This window comes from Oryctolagus cuniculus, chromosome 20 (assembly GCF_051225735.1).
Source record: "Oryctolagus cuniculus isolate XC-2025 breed Fujian yellow rabbit chromosome 20, ASM5122573v1, whole genome shotgun sequence".
Classification (NCBI taxonomy): Eukaryota; Metazoa; Chordata; class Mammalia; order Lagomorpha; family Leporidae; genus Oryctolagus; species Oryctolagus cuniculus.
Genome location: NC_142886.1, coordinates 52,012,725 through 52,026,799, shown reverse-complemented (window position 1 = coordinate 52,026,799; position 14,075 = coordinate 52,012,725). Strand labels below are relative to the sequence as shown.

Sequence of the window (14,075 nt, the reverse complement as noted above, 5' to 3'; positions counted from 1 at the left end):
CAGCGAGCTGATCCTACCACCTGACAGGTGTCCTGCAGATGACAGTGTGGCCTGCCACGTGGAGCACAGTACGATGAGGGCCAGCTTTATAGATGTGTGAAATGATAGATGGATAGATACATAATCTACTGATAGATACATAATCTACTGATAGATACATAATCAGATAGAATAATAGATACACAATCTACTGATAGATAGGATTCATTTGCCAGTATATGAGAAAAGGTTCAACTCCAATTTAAGATGAGAGATCAATGCTTAGGACCTGAGGACATCTGCTACTCTGTGCTGCGGGCCTTCACTGGCCATCCCTCAGCCACATTCCCTGGGGAAGAACAGAGGATCTGCACACACCATGGTCCCTGCTCACGCCCTGCGCACACTGACCCCACACTAAGACCCTTGAGGTGTGCCTGGTCCTCTCTGGACCCAGGTCCCGGCCAAGGTCAGCCCAAGAGCAGGGCTTAGGCAGGAGCCACTGACACATGGCTCAGATCAGGCCAGCAGGGCTCCGGCCACACCTTCCCTAGACCAGCAAGGACACTGCCCCGCCTCCTGTCCTGCCTGCTGGGCTAAGACACTTGTAGGGGCCAACCCCCCATGGACCCTGCTCTCGCCCTCAGACCCCATAGAGACCCCACCACTCCACCCCCAGCCCCTGAGGAGGTGTGGGAGGGAAGGCCTGGGGCCCAGGGCCCACCCACACGTCAGGTCCTGGCAGGCCTTCTGTGTCTTGCAGGTTGTCAGGAGCCCCTGCCCTGTGTGGTGCTGGATCTGCCACAGGACAGCCTGGAGGAGGAGGCCCCCGGCGCCAACCTGTGGCCCACCACCGTCACCCTCCTCACTCTCTTCCTGCTGAGCCTGTTCTACAGCACAGCTCTGACCGTGACCAGCATCCGGGGCCCACCTGGCAGCAAAGAGGGACCCCAGTACTGAGGCACAGGTGTGGGGATGCCCTGGGGAGGGGGGAACTGGGCCCAAGGACAGGTGACTGCTGCTGCCATAGAGGGGCACAAGGGTCCCTGCAGGAACTGGGACATGGGTGCCCTGGGTCAGGGTGGGAGCATCCCCAGGTGCAGGAGCTGAGGATTCCACCAAGGCTCCCGGGAGCCAGGCCCAGGCTGGGACAGGGGAAAGGGTGAGGACACCGCCCACCCTCAGCTGCCCCTGTCTCTGCAGGAGGGAAGCGTGCAAGAGCCCCTGGGAAAGCCAGCTCTGCATGCCAGAGCCCAGCCCTCCATGAAGCATTGAAACCCCCATCCCCCTGCCAGGTGCACTCAACCCTTCCCAGATGAATGTTCTCGCTCTGCTGGACGATGGCTCAGGGAAGCCACGGTGGCTGCAGCCTGGGAGACGCCTGCCACTCCAACACAGGGACTTCAGCATGGACTGGACGTGGTGCCCCAGACACGGCCTGGCCCTCAGGAGTCTCAAGTCCAAGACCAGTGCTTCACCTGGGCTCAGGAGGACGCCTCCCTGGAGTGGCCATGGACCTGGTCCTGAGCACTGAGCCCTGGTCCTGCTCACTGAGCCCTGGTCCTCGTCACTGAGCCCTGGTCCTGAGCCTGGGCCTGGTCCCATTTCACACACCAGGACTCCTCTGGAGCTGCATCCTCTAAGGCTCTGACTTTGAACATATGCTGAGCCCTGAGTGCTGACCGCTCTAGGACGTGACCTGCAGGAAGGCCACAGCCCTCAGGGAGGCCCCGGCGGGCACCGCTTGCAGATGCAGTCACGGCCGCACTCCTCATCCTCACTCCGTCCTCTCAGGCCCTGAGGGGTTGCAGGGGTGGAGAGGGGACAAGCCCAGGCCCCGGGCTGCCTGAGGTGGACTCAGTGCCTGCGGTCCCCGGGTCAGGGGTGCAGCGCAGGTGGGACCGAGGAGGACGGGCGGTCGTGTTGTTTTCCCCTGTGTTGCTCCTTCTTCAGAAGCTTCCTGTGCCCGTGCACCTGCTGAAACCCCTGAAATAGCCCTGGGCCGGCTGAGTCATCCCAGGCACAGCCCAGGTGTCCCCGCTGAGAATCCTGTTCTCAGGCCCTCCACGGAGGCCTGGCCAGATTGCCCCGAGGCCTGGGCAAGGACGGACAGCCCCGTGGGGACCATGGGGCCCTCGCACCCCTCAGGACAGGGTCTCACGGATGGCACCCACCAGCCCCAGCCAGGCTTCAGGAAGGCCAAGAGCTCAGGTTAGCCGGGACCAGCCTGCCTTCCGCCAGGGTCAGCCCAGGCCCCGCTGGCTTCCACCAGGTCAGGCCGTCTCAGCCAGGCCATCTCCCAGGGGCACTGACCCACAGCACAGCAGACCCACGGGGACCCGGGCTAGCACTTGCCACCGCACCTCAGCGTCCCCCTGCCTGTGTCAGGGCTGATGAAGGGCACAGCCTGGCCCAGCCCCAGCCTTTGCAGCCCTCTGGGAGGGAACCAGCACACACAGGATCTCTCTCCTTCTCTGTAATTCTGCCTTCAAATAAATAAATCTTTAACGAGAAAAAAAAGCTGTGCTGGAGCAAGGGCGCCACACCCCTGCTGAGCGAGCACAGCCCCCCCCCCCCACCAGGGCCCGCAGCCAAAGCCCCGCTCTGCTCAGAGCACCAGCTCCAGGCTCGGGGAAGGATGTCACGGGGACGCCGCTGTGGGCTGCGGGTCAGGGGTCCCGGCACCCCGTGGGCCCAGAGCTGCAACCAGCAGGGGAAGGGCAGCAGCACAGACACCCTCAAACTACACCACCCTGATGGAAGTGTGACCTTGAGCGAGGCCACCAATCAAAGCCGATGTAGAAAAATCTCTCTGTCCCCCCCAACAGACTCTCTCCCTACTCCCACCCACCTCCACGCACAGGCAGTGCTGAGACCACAGGACAGGGGCCCAGTGACAGCAATGGCCCCAAGGAGACAACAAAGGACATCCCTGCCTCAGGGTCCCACCTGGCAGCCAGGGACTGAGGCCTGCCCGGGTCCACCCCGAGGACATGGGCCGAGCCAGGACAGCAGGACCCGCCTCCAGCCCTACCTTCTGCCCCGGGCCCTGCCCCCACCACAGCTGCAGGAGGCCGGCCCACTGCTTCCCAGGGAGGTTGCTTCCTGAGGGCTCCTCCCGCCCATGGACCCCGTCCTCCACACACAGGGATGAGCTCAGGACGCCCACTGCGGCTGACGACTCGGCGACACCCTCACAGCACGACCCCTGTGGACGCCTACGGAAGCGTCGGGCTGAGTGCTCGCCCCACCCCAGCCCCTCTCTGGGGCTCTGGGACCTGGAAGAGGGTCTCGGGCACAGGTGTCCAGGAAGTGCAGCCTCTGCAGCTGAGACCCCGCCTGCGAGGAGCTGGCACGGAGCCTCCCCACAGGACGGACAAAGGCTCCATGGGACCTCAAATGCTGCTGCCAGAGCCCAAGAGCTGCGATTTCAAACTCGGGGGAAACGGAAGGAAGGAGGCAGTGCGGAGAAAGAGAGAAATGTGCAAGGGGCAGGGAGTCCGGCCTGGCTGGAGCAGCTCCAAGGTCTGCCCACCTGGGCTCCTGCTGGGCCACCGACCCGCCATGGAAACCACGGGGCTGCAATGGCTCCCGGGTCTCCCTCGCTTCCTGAGGCTGCCCAGTCCCTCTCCTGCCACACCAGCACCAGTCCTGAGGGCTCAGGGGAGCTGTCCCGGCCAGCGAGCCAGGGACACAGCCACCACGGTGTGAGTTCTCCGAGTGTGGAGTCCACGTCTCTGGGGTCACGGCCCAGACAAACCCCGAGCAGATGAGACTGTCTTTGTTCTACACTGGCCTGCTTTGGTCCCAGACACAAGGCCACCAGACCAGCCCCGGGACCAGTGTCCAGCCTCGGCTGCAGCTGCCCCAGACCACTCCCCGCCCTGTGTCCTGGGTCATGGCAAAGCCCAGGCAGGGACAGGTGTGTGGCACAGCAGGTGAAGCTGCCTCGGGACACCCGCAGCCCACATGGGAGCACCTGGGGTCACGGCCTGGCTCCGCCTCCGATTCCAGCTTCCTGCTGACCTGCACCTGGGAGGCAGCAGTGACCACTCCACTCCTGGGCCCTGCCACCCACAAGCCAGACCCAGGCTCCTGGCTTCCGCCTGCCCAGTCCCGGCTCTTGTGGGCCTCGGGGAGCCAACCAGCAGGTGGAAGATCTTCCTCTCTCTGTTCCTCCCTCTCTGCCGCCCTCCCGTGAGGACAGACGAAAACAAACGAGGCCAGCAGTTGTGGGAGAGCCCCTGTCCCCCCCAGGGCCGGCGCCTGTGCTCCCGTGGCAGAGCTGGCCGTGGAGGGGCTGTTCCCTGTGGAGGACGGCCCAACTGTGTCACTCGGCAAACCCTGATCCCACCGGGCGGTGTCGGGGTCACCAGGGTGCAGCCCACAGTGGGATCCCTGCCTTAGGAAAAGCACCCAGCGTGACCTGGCTCCTCTCCCTGCCAGGGGACGGCACCTGCAGTGATCGCCCTCTGTGCAGATGAGGGCACCCAGGTGAGCTCGCTCTCCCTCTCTCCCTCTCTCTCTCCCTCTCTCCCTCTCTCCCTCTCTCCCTCTCTCTCCCTCTCTCTCTCCCTCCATCTCTCTCTCTCCCTCCCCTCCACCCGAGGTGTGGACACTGGGAGAAGACCCCGCCCTGACTCTGGCTCCAGCCTGCAGAACGGGGAGAAATCAGTGCCTTCTCTGAAGCCTGCCCGTCTGCGCTGTGTTTGCTGCAGCCGTCAGCAATGCCTAAGACGCACGGCCACGAGGTCCCCACACTGAGAGTGCGGCCGTCACAACACCTGCCGAGCTCCCTGTGGCCAGGCCAGGGCACATCTGCCGGGACCAGGGGCCACGCCACAACCTAGCCTGCTGACCTGGCCCCTGCACCTCCCAGGCTCGCCGTGCTGCCTCTGTGGCCAGGGGGCTTCAGGTCACCCACACTTGACAAGAAACTGCCGGGCCCACCTCTGGGAAGCCCCCAGGCCCCAGCCCAGCCAACCCAGGCCCTGTGGAGCTGGGCAGGTGTGTGCAGCCCCTACCAGCTCACCTGCCACTCCCCGCTCCCCGACAAACCCAGACCTCCCTGGGTGAGGACACGCGGGTACCTGAGTGTGGCTACGGAACCCTAAGGAGAGAAGACATGGGCCAGCAACACTGACGGGACAGCAACTAAGACAGGGCAGCCTGGAGAGAGATGGGGTGGGGGACTGGGGTGGATGCAGGGAGCCAGGGCCAGGAAGAGCCTCACCCTCTGCCAGTCACAGGCCAGAGACCCCGAGTGGGAGAAGGCAGAGCTGGAACTGCAGGGGGCTTCAGTCAGGACCCCCGCTGTCGTTGGGGCTGACAGGACAGTAGCTATCCCCACCCTATACCAACCCTGAGACCCAAAGGCAGCCCTGTCCCCTGACCCTGGCCCTCCCATGAATGGGGCCTTCTCTCGGCCTGGGCTAGCACTCCCAGCTCTCCGTCCCCATCCCTGTCCCAGTGTCTCTGAGACTCTGTGTCCATTTGTGCCTCTCCTTCCCGAATCAGCCCCCAGCCCTGTCCTGTGGCCGGCCACGTGGAGCCGTCATCTCTCACGGCCCCTGGTGTCAAGGGCACAGATCACACACACCTGTCCCCACCACAGACAAACCACAGACAAACATGACAAGGGGGCAAGCTGCACTGTCTGCTGGGACAGGAAGTGGTGAGTGACCCCAACGTGGGGCCAGACCCACAGCCACGCAGCCTCCCCAGCCTGCACTCAGCAGCCAGCCCCAGCCCAGCCATGGGCAAAGAGCCAGAGCAGGTGCACAGCGCTCCAGGAGGGCCCGGACCAGGCCTGGCTCCCACTCCACTCGGCCCCTCTGGGCCAGCAGCAGAGGGAGTTGATGGGGAGCTCTGGCCCAGAGTGTGGACCCGCAGTGCAGGGCAGCCTGGCCAGGGAGACCTGACCCTCCACGGTGCTCCTCCAGCAGCCCAGACAGGTGGGTCCACGGGATGCTGCCCCTCTGCACAGGGGCAGTCGCAGCCAGGCTGGTCCTGAGGCTCCTGGGGGCAGAGGGAGAACAGGCATCAGCCAAAGAAGGGAGGGAGAGGGGGACCACGGCCAGGAGCCCAGCGACCACAGGCAGGACACAGCCACTGGCCGGGAGAGGCTGGGACAGGGGGCTGAGCCCGGCAGAGCCCAGCTCAGTCAGGATGAGCCGAGTCCCTGGATGCAGTGCCAAGAGCCCTGCAGGCTGATCTGGACATGGGCTGGGCTGGGACAGAGACGAGCAGAGGAGGACGTAGGGAACCTGGTGGACGCCCACCCCCTACTGAACTGGGCTGGGCTGGGCTGATCTGGGCTGAGCTGGTCTTCGTTCAGCTGAGCCCTGCAGGCTGGCCTGAAAGGCCTGGCTGGGCTGCCCAGGACTAATCTGATCTTAGCTGGGCTGTGAAGAGCTGAGCTGGAGTAAGTTGTGCTGATCTGAGTGGAATTGAGCTCAGCTGACCTGGTTAGGGCTGAGAGCTGACCTGGGCTGGGTGGGCTGAGCAGGGCTGAGCTGAGCTGTGCTGGGTGGGCTGAGCAGGGCTGAGCTGAGCTGTGCTGGGTGGGCTGAGCTGGGCAGAGCAGGGCTGGGCTGAGGTGACCTGACTGGGCTCAGCTGTGCTGGGTGGGCTGAGCTGGGCAGAGCAGGGCTGGGCTGAACTGGGCTGGGCTGGGCTGATCTGAGCTGTGCTGGGTGGGCTGAGCTGGGCAGAGCAGGGCTGGGATGAAATGGGCTAGGCTGGGCTGGGCTGAGCTGTGCTGGGTGGGCTGAGCTGGGCTGAGGTGACCTGACTGGGCTGAGCTGGGCTGGGCTGGTGAGCTGGCTGAGGTGACCTGTGCTGGATAGAACTTGGATAGACTGAGTAGGTGGAGCTAGGCTAAGCTGGGCTGAGTTGAACTGAGCAGGACTGAACTGGGCTGGGCTGATCACACCTGCGCTTGGCTGGGCTGGGCAGGGCGGAATGAGCCTGGCAGGGCTGAGCTGGGCAGAGCTGGGCTGAGCTGGGCAGTGTTGAACGGATCCGGTCCGCTGAGCATAGCGTGTGTGGACGAAGCTGGGCTAAGTTGAGCTGAGCTGGGCTGAGGAGGGCTGAGCAGGACAGCGAGGGCTGAGTGGGCTGAGCTTGCAATCTCTGAGGCCTCTGGGGGAAGTGCAAAGTCTGTGTCTGGGGCTAAGCTGGTTCCCAGGTGTGGGGTTCCAGGCATGAAAACCATTGAAGACCTGAGCCCTAGTGCAGTAGGGGGCGCCTGTGCTCCTAGGGCGGAGCCTGTGCCTCTGGGCGCTGTCGGTCACCCCTGTCCTGCAGGACTCAGAGACGTCCTGGGCAGGAGGCGGCCATGTGGTCAGAGCTCCAGGAACAAGCGCTCCTTGGCATTGGAGCCCTGGTGGCCAGGAGGGCTGGCGACTGCTGCTCATGGGGGAGGGGTGTGAGTGTGAGACGTGGGGCTGGGGCGAGGGTCTGGGACCCTGGCAAGGGCAGTGCAAGCTGGGCACAGAGCTGGACCCCACCCCTGCCTCCCCTCGGCCTTCACCAGGCCCAGCCTGCTTCACTGCTCCACCCAGCCTGTCCCCTCCTCCCTTCAGCACCCCACCCTGTGCACACTGCCCAGGGGACCTGAGGCCGGGGAGCCTGGGGCCCTCGACGGCTCCGTGCCAGCCAGGCTTGAGCAGCTCAGCCCCGAGGAGCCTGGAGACACAGGGCAGCAGAGCCAGCTGGACACTTCCGGCCCCAGTCCTGGCCCAGCAGCTGTGTGACCCTGGGCTGGTCTCTTCCCCTCTCTGGGCCAGGTTCCGGCTGGGATGAGGCAGGCAGGGTCCCGTGCTCCCAGGGCTCTCTGGGGTTGCAGCCATGTGACTTCGACGGTCTCACAGCGTGTCCTGTATTGCAGATCCCGCAACCACCCCCATCCTCTTCCCGCTGAGCCTCCCCTGTCCTGTGTCTGGACAGCCCGTGGTCGTCGGCTGCCTGATCCAGGGCTTCTTCCCCCTGGGCCCTCTGAATGTGAAGTGGACCATCAGCGGGGAGAACGTGACCTTCCCTCCTGTCCAGTTGGACACCTCAGGCCTGTACACCACGAGTAGCCTACTGAACCTGACAGATGAAGAGTGTCCTACATGTGTGGCCTGCCACGTGGAACACAATGAAGTGGACAGATATCTGATCCTGCCCTGCCCAGGTAGGAGGGCGGCTGGGGGCCCTGAGGCTGCATGTGGGCTGCTGGGCTGGACAATACTTGGGGGATGGCAGCCTGGCCAGGATGTGTGAGCTGCACACTGACAGATGTGGCTCTCTCTGTTTCCACATGTCCAGATACCCACAGCTCCTGCCCCCCCACCTCCTGCGGGGAGCCCAGCCTGTCCCTGCAGCGGCCAGACCTCAGAGACCTGCTCCTGGGCTCAGACGCCAGCCTCACCTGCACCCTGAGAGGCCTGAAGGACCCCAAGGATGCCGTCTTCACCTGGGAGCCCACAAACGGGAACGAACCGGTCCAGCAGAGCCCCCAGCGTGACCCCTGCGGCTGCTACAGTGTGTCCAGTGTGCTGCCCGGCTGTGCGGAGCCCTGGAATGCGGGGACAGAGTTCACCTGCACAGTCACCCACCCTGAGATAGAGGGCAGCTCCCTGACAGCCACCATCAGCAAAGACACAGGTGGGCCTGCCCCCACCCCCAGGCAATGGGATGCTCTCCTCACCCTGGCCTGACTCCTCCCTCCCCTCCTGGGCTCCGAGGCTCCCTCCCCGTAAAACAGAGGGAAACTGAGGCCGGCGTGCAGGACAGTGGGGCTCAGTCCTCCCCCGCCACCTTGACCCCACTCTCCCCCTTCCAGGCAGCCTCACCCCGCCCCAGGTCCACCTGCTGCCGCCGCCATCAGAAGAGCTGGCCCTCAACGCGCTGGTGACGCTGACCTGCCTGGTGAGGGGCTTCAGCCCCAAGGACGTGCTGGTGTACTGGACAAACAAAGGCGTGGTGGTCCCCAAAGACAGCTTCCTGGTGTGGAAGCCCCTGCCAGAGCCCGGCCAGGAACCCACCACCTACGCCGTCACCAGCCTGCTGCGCGTGTCGGCCGAGGACTGGAACCAGGGGGACAGCTACTCCTGCGTGGTGGGCCATGAGGGCCTGGCCGAGCACTTCACCCAGAAGACCATCGACCGCCAAGCGGGTAAACCCACCCACGTCAACGTGTCTGTGGTCGTGGCAGACGTGGAAGGCGTGTGCTACTGAGCCCCTGGCCTGCCCTGAATAAACTCTGTGCTCGCCCACAGCAGCCCTGCGGGTTTATTGTGCCTGTCTGTCTCCTCGGGGGCTGCAGCCACAGGGCAGGGAGGGGGAGCACCCCTGATCCTAGGAGCTGGGGTCTCGGGCACCTGGAGGGGACATCATGCATGGTGCCCGTGAGTGTGCATGTGAGCGTGAGTGTGAACACAGGTGCCTGAGAGTGAGCATGTCTGGGAATGAGTGTGCCTGGGAGTTGGCTTGTCTAGGAGTATCTCTGAGAGTGAGTGTGTCTGGGAATGAGTGTGTAGGGAGTGAGTGTGTCTGGGAGGGAGCAGTGAGAGGGGAGGCTGAGCTGGGGTGGATTCTGAGGCAGTGCAGGCACAGCTCAGGTCAGGGCCCAGAGCCGTGGACACCACCAGGAGTTCCTGGCAGCAGGGATGCAGCCATTGCCCTGGTGCAGAGGACAAGGGAGGGAGGGGGGAGGAACAGGGGCTGAGTGCAGGGACCCCTGGGAAGAGGGCCACCAGGCAGGACTCCCAGCCTAAGAGATGTCCGCCCAAGGCAGACACTGCCCAGCAGTGCAGGACAGCGCTCACACACACAGGGCACACAGCAGGCCCCACCCCGCACCACGCTCTCTGGGGCCTGCACACGGCACACGTGCTCACAGGGCACACACGCTCACACACGTCCCCCTCAGCTAAAGGGGAGCTCACAGTCCAGACCCAGCTCCAGGAAGGCAAGGGGAGTCCTCGCCCAAGCCAAAGACAGTTTCCCCAGGCCCAGCCCTGCTGCCCAGACTTCTGCTGGCCCTCTCTCGGCCTCACTGAATGTCCAGCCATGCACAGCTCAGAGCCCAGTTCCACAGCCCACCCTAGGCAGGCCCTGCTTCCTGCTGGGCACCAGACTCAACCCTCCAATCCCCCCTGAGCCCGAGTCTGAGCCAAACCACACTCAGAGAGGGGCAGGACAGAGACCACCCACACAGGCCCCTCCTCAGGCCTCAGGCTTCTTATTCGCACCCCAGGATCTCCCAGACCAATGTAGGAACCTCGGGCACCAGGACTCTGATAGGCACAGGGCCCCAGCTCTTGTCTCAGATGACCTTGGGGCCTCCCAAGTGCTCTGGCTCTGGCCACCTCCCCTGTCAGGGCCCAGGTGAAGAGGAGCCCCACACACAGCCACTTCTCTCCCCAGAGGGTCCCGGCCCAAACAACTCAGGAGAAGGAAGAGGCCAGGCAGGGAAACGGTACCCACACAAGTACTCCAGCCACCCCAAGGGCCCAGGAACTGAGCCAAAGGAGCAGCTTCCTAAGAAAGAGGGAAAGGGGGAGAATTAACATGGAGAGCAGACAGATAAGCCAGTGACCACATGACACAGTGGAACGTGATGGACGGACAGACAGATGGGTGGATGGATTGGTGGATACATAGATCAGTGGATGGATGGACAGGTAGATGGATGGTTGAAAGGATGGATGGTGGCTGGTTACAGATTGATGGATGGATAGGTAGATGAATAGATTCATGGATACTTAATTGGTTGCATAGGTAGGATTGTGGGTGGGTGGATGGATGGATGGATGGTTTTAAGTTGGAGAGTAGATAGATGTATGGGTGGATCAAAAACTGGATAGGATAACTGAGGGAGGGGTGAGTACATGGATGGATGGAAGGATGACACTGTTAGATGTGCGAAATGATAAATGGATAGAAATGTAATATTGATAGACAGATAATTGATGTACCAAAATAGGACAAACTGGTCAACTCCAATTTAACACAGAGATCCGTGACCCAGGACCCAGGACGTCTGGTCCACTCTGCTGGCTGCTGGCTGCTGGCCTTCGCTGGCCGTGCCTCAGCCACTTCCCTGGGGAAGAACAGAGGCTCTGCTCACACCATGGTCCCTGCTCACGCCCTGGGCACACTGACCCCCACACTCAGATCTTGAGGTGTGCCTGGTCCTCTCTGGACCCAGGTCCTGGCCAAGGCCAGCCCAAGAGCAGGGCTTAGGCAGGAGCCACTGACACATGGCTCAGCTCAGGCCAGCAGGGCTCCGGCCACACCTTCCCTGGACCAGCAAGGACACTGCCCCGCCTCCTGTCCTACCTGCTGGGCTAAGACACTTGCAAGGGGCCAACCCCCTATGGGCCCTGCTCTCGCCCTCAGTCCCCATAGGAGACCCCACCACTCTGCCCCCAGCCCCTGAGGAGGTGTGGGAGGGAAGGCCTGGGGCCCAGGGCCCACCCACACGTTCACGTCCTGGCAGCCCTTCTGTGTCTTGCAGGTTGTCAGGAGCCCCTGCCCTGTGTGGTGCTGGATCTGCCACAGGACAGCCTGGAGGAGGAGGCCCCTAGCGACAGCCTGTGGCCCACCACCGTCACCCTCCTCACTCTCTTCCTGCTGAGCCTGTTCTACAGCACAGCTCTGACCATGACCAGCATCCGGGGCCCACCTGGCAGCAAAGAGGGACCCCAGTACTGAGGCACAGGTGTGGGGATGCCCTGGGCAGGGGGGAACCGGGCCCAAGGACAGGTGACTGCTGCTGCCATAGAGGGGCACACGGGTCCCTGCAGGACTGGGACATGGGTGCCCTGGGTCAGGGTGGGAGCGTCCCCGGGTGCAGGAGCTGAGGATTCCACCAAGGCTCCCGGGAGCCAGGCCCAGGCTGGGACAGGGGAGAGGGTGAGGACACCGCCCACCCTCAGCTGCCCCTGTCTCTGCAGGAGGGAAGCATGCAGGAGCCCCTGGGAAAGCCAGCTCTGCATGCCAGAGCCCAGCCCTCCATGAAGCATTGAAACCCCCATCCCCCTGCCAGGTGCACTCAACCCTTCCCAGACGAATGTTCTCGCTCTGCTGGACGATGGCTCAGGGAAGCCACGGTGGCTGCAGCCTGGGAGACGCCTGCCACTCCAACACAGGGACTTCAGCATGGACTGGACGCGGTGCCCCAGACATGGCCTGGCCCTGCAGGAAGCTCAAGTCCAAGACCAGTGCCTCCCCTGGGAGGACTCAGGAGGACGGTTCCCTGGAGTGGCCACAGCCCTGGTTCTGAGCACTGGGCCCTTGTTCTGGTCAGTGATCCCTGGTCGTAATATTTTTGACCTGGTCCTTATCTCTGAGCACTGGTCGTATTATCTAATCTCTGGTCTTGATGACTGAATGTGGTCCGGATACTGGCCCTGGTCATGACGACTGAGCCCTGGTCCTGATGACTGAGAACTGGTCATAAGCACTGAGCCTCTATCCTGCTCACTGAGCCCTAGTCCTAATCTCTGAATCCTGCTTCTGCTCATTGGGTCCTTGTTATCATCACTCAGCCCTGGCCCTGGGCCCTGTTCCTGGTCCTGAACCTGTCACTGACTCTGGACCCTGCGTTTGCCCACTGCTCCCTGGGGCTACTGCTGAGCCCTGCTTCAGGTCCTGAGTTGGGTCCTGAACACAGGCAGTGGCCCTGGTCAGTAACCCAAGCTCCAGGTCACTGCCCCTGTAACTGGTCAGCGAGCTGAGGTCAGCTTATTCAGTCCTGGTCCCAAGCTCGGGGCCACTCCTCAGCACTGATTCCTGGTGCCATCCCTGGTCCATAGCCCTGAGCCCAGATCCTGGGAACCGCACCCTGGGAGTGATCACTGATCCACACTCAGATCACTCGGCACTGCCGGGCCCAGTTGATGACCTGGCTCCTGCTTGCTTAGGCCCAGTCCCAGCCAAGGTAGCTTTGGGGGAGTGAATCAATGGACGTATGATCTTTCTCTCTCTCTCTCTCTCTCTTTCTCTCTCTCTCTCTCTCATTGGCTCATTCACTGCAACTGCCTTAAAATAAATATATCATTAAAAGTCAGCACCCAAGGGCCAGCATCATGGCATTGAGTTTAACTCCGTTGCCTGGGATGCCAGCATCCCGTAGGGGCACCAGTTTCTGTTGTGGTTCCAAACCAGCTCTCTGCTGTGCTGCTGGGAGAGCACAGAAGAGGCCCAAATGTCTGGGTCCCTGCCACACATGTGGAGAATCAGATGAAACTCCTGGTTCTTGGCTTCAGCCTGACCCAGCCCCGGCCATTGTGCCCATCTGGGGAGTGAACCAACCATAGTCTCTCTGGTCTCCCTCTCTCTGTCTCGGTAACTCTGGCTTTCAAATAAAGAAACAAATCTTTTTTAAAAATAACAACTCCGCCCCATCAGGATGGACCTTGGGAATAATTGGGTCTAGAATGAACCTAGCTGAGCCCAGCAGCGGCCACTGGGACAGCCACACAGCCAGCGCCGCCCCAGCTGAGGGAAGCGGGAGCGAGCCCTCAGATCTCAGGGGCAAAGGCGTCCACTCGCGCAATCTCAGCCACAGGGCGTGGGAGCTTCTGCCGAGATTCAGCGAGAGAAAGGGCACAGGTGCGCACACAGGAAGGGAGAGTTAAGTGAGCCCTGCAGGAGAAGGCGCTGCCTCCACACGGAGCGAAGCTGCACCACCAGGCCTCAGGGCCACAGCCAGGAGGCCGTCACACGAGGTCAGCCCCTGTGTGCACCGCTGACCACCTGGCTGAGGAAAACACAGAGAGAGCCACCCCATCACAACATCCGCCTAGAACTGGTCCCGGCCCCAGGTCCCTGCCCGGAGGAAACGAGGTCAGAGGTCAGGGAGAGGCACTGTCCCTGCTCATGGCAGCACTGCCCCAGTATCAAAAGCCAGGACTCGACCTAGGTGTGCCCGGACAGAGACTGGGCAAAGAACAAGTGCTTCCTGTGCACCACGAAACACCACACAAACACATCACAAATACCACACACACACACACCACGAAATACAGCCTTCATGTACCACAAAATACCACACACAAACAGCATGAAATACCACACATGTACACCACGAAATACCACAC

General features: G+C 62.5%; 1 long non-coding RNA gene and 1 gene segment (V, D, J or C); both read left to right on the top strand.

Annotated features, from left to right (window-relative positions):
* Positions 1–5,687: 5,687 nt before the first annotated feature.
* On the top strand, positions 5,688–9,247 carry LOC127485760 (Ig alpha chain C region-like). The segment is given in 4 exon segments: positions 5,688–5,933; positions 7,871–8,158; positions 8,293–8,631; positions 8,810–9,247. Coding segments are annotated over 4 exon segments (1,221 nt in total).
* A 1,638-nt stretch (positions 9,248–10,885) lies between these two features.
* Positions 10,886–12,323, top strand: LOC149120174 (uncharacterized). The gene is made up of 2 exons (XR_016226903.1): positions 10,886–11,692; positions 12,020–12,323. It is a non-coding gene; the product is annotated as an uncharacterized LOC149120174 (long non-coding RNA).
* Positions 12,324–14,075: the final 1,752 nt, after the last annotated feature.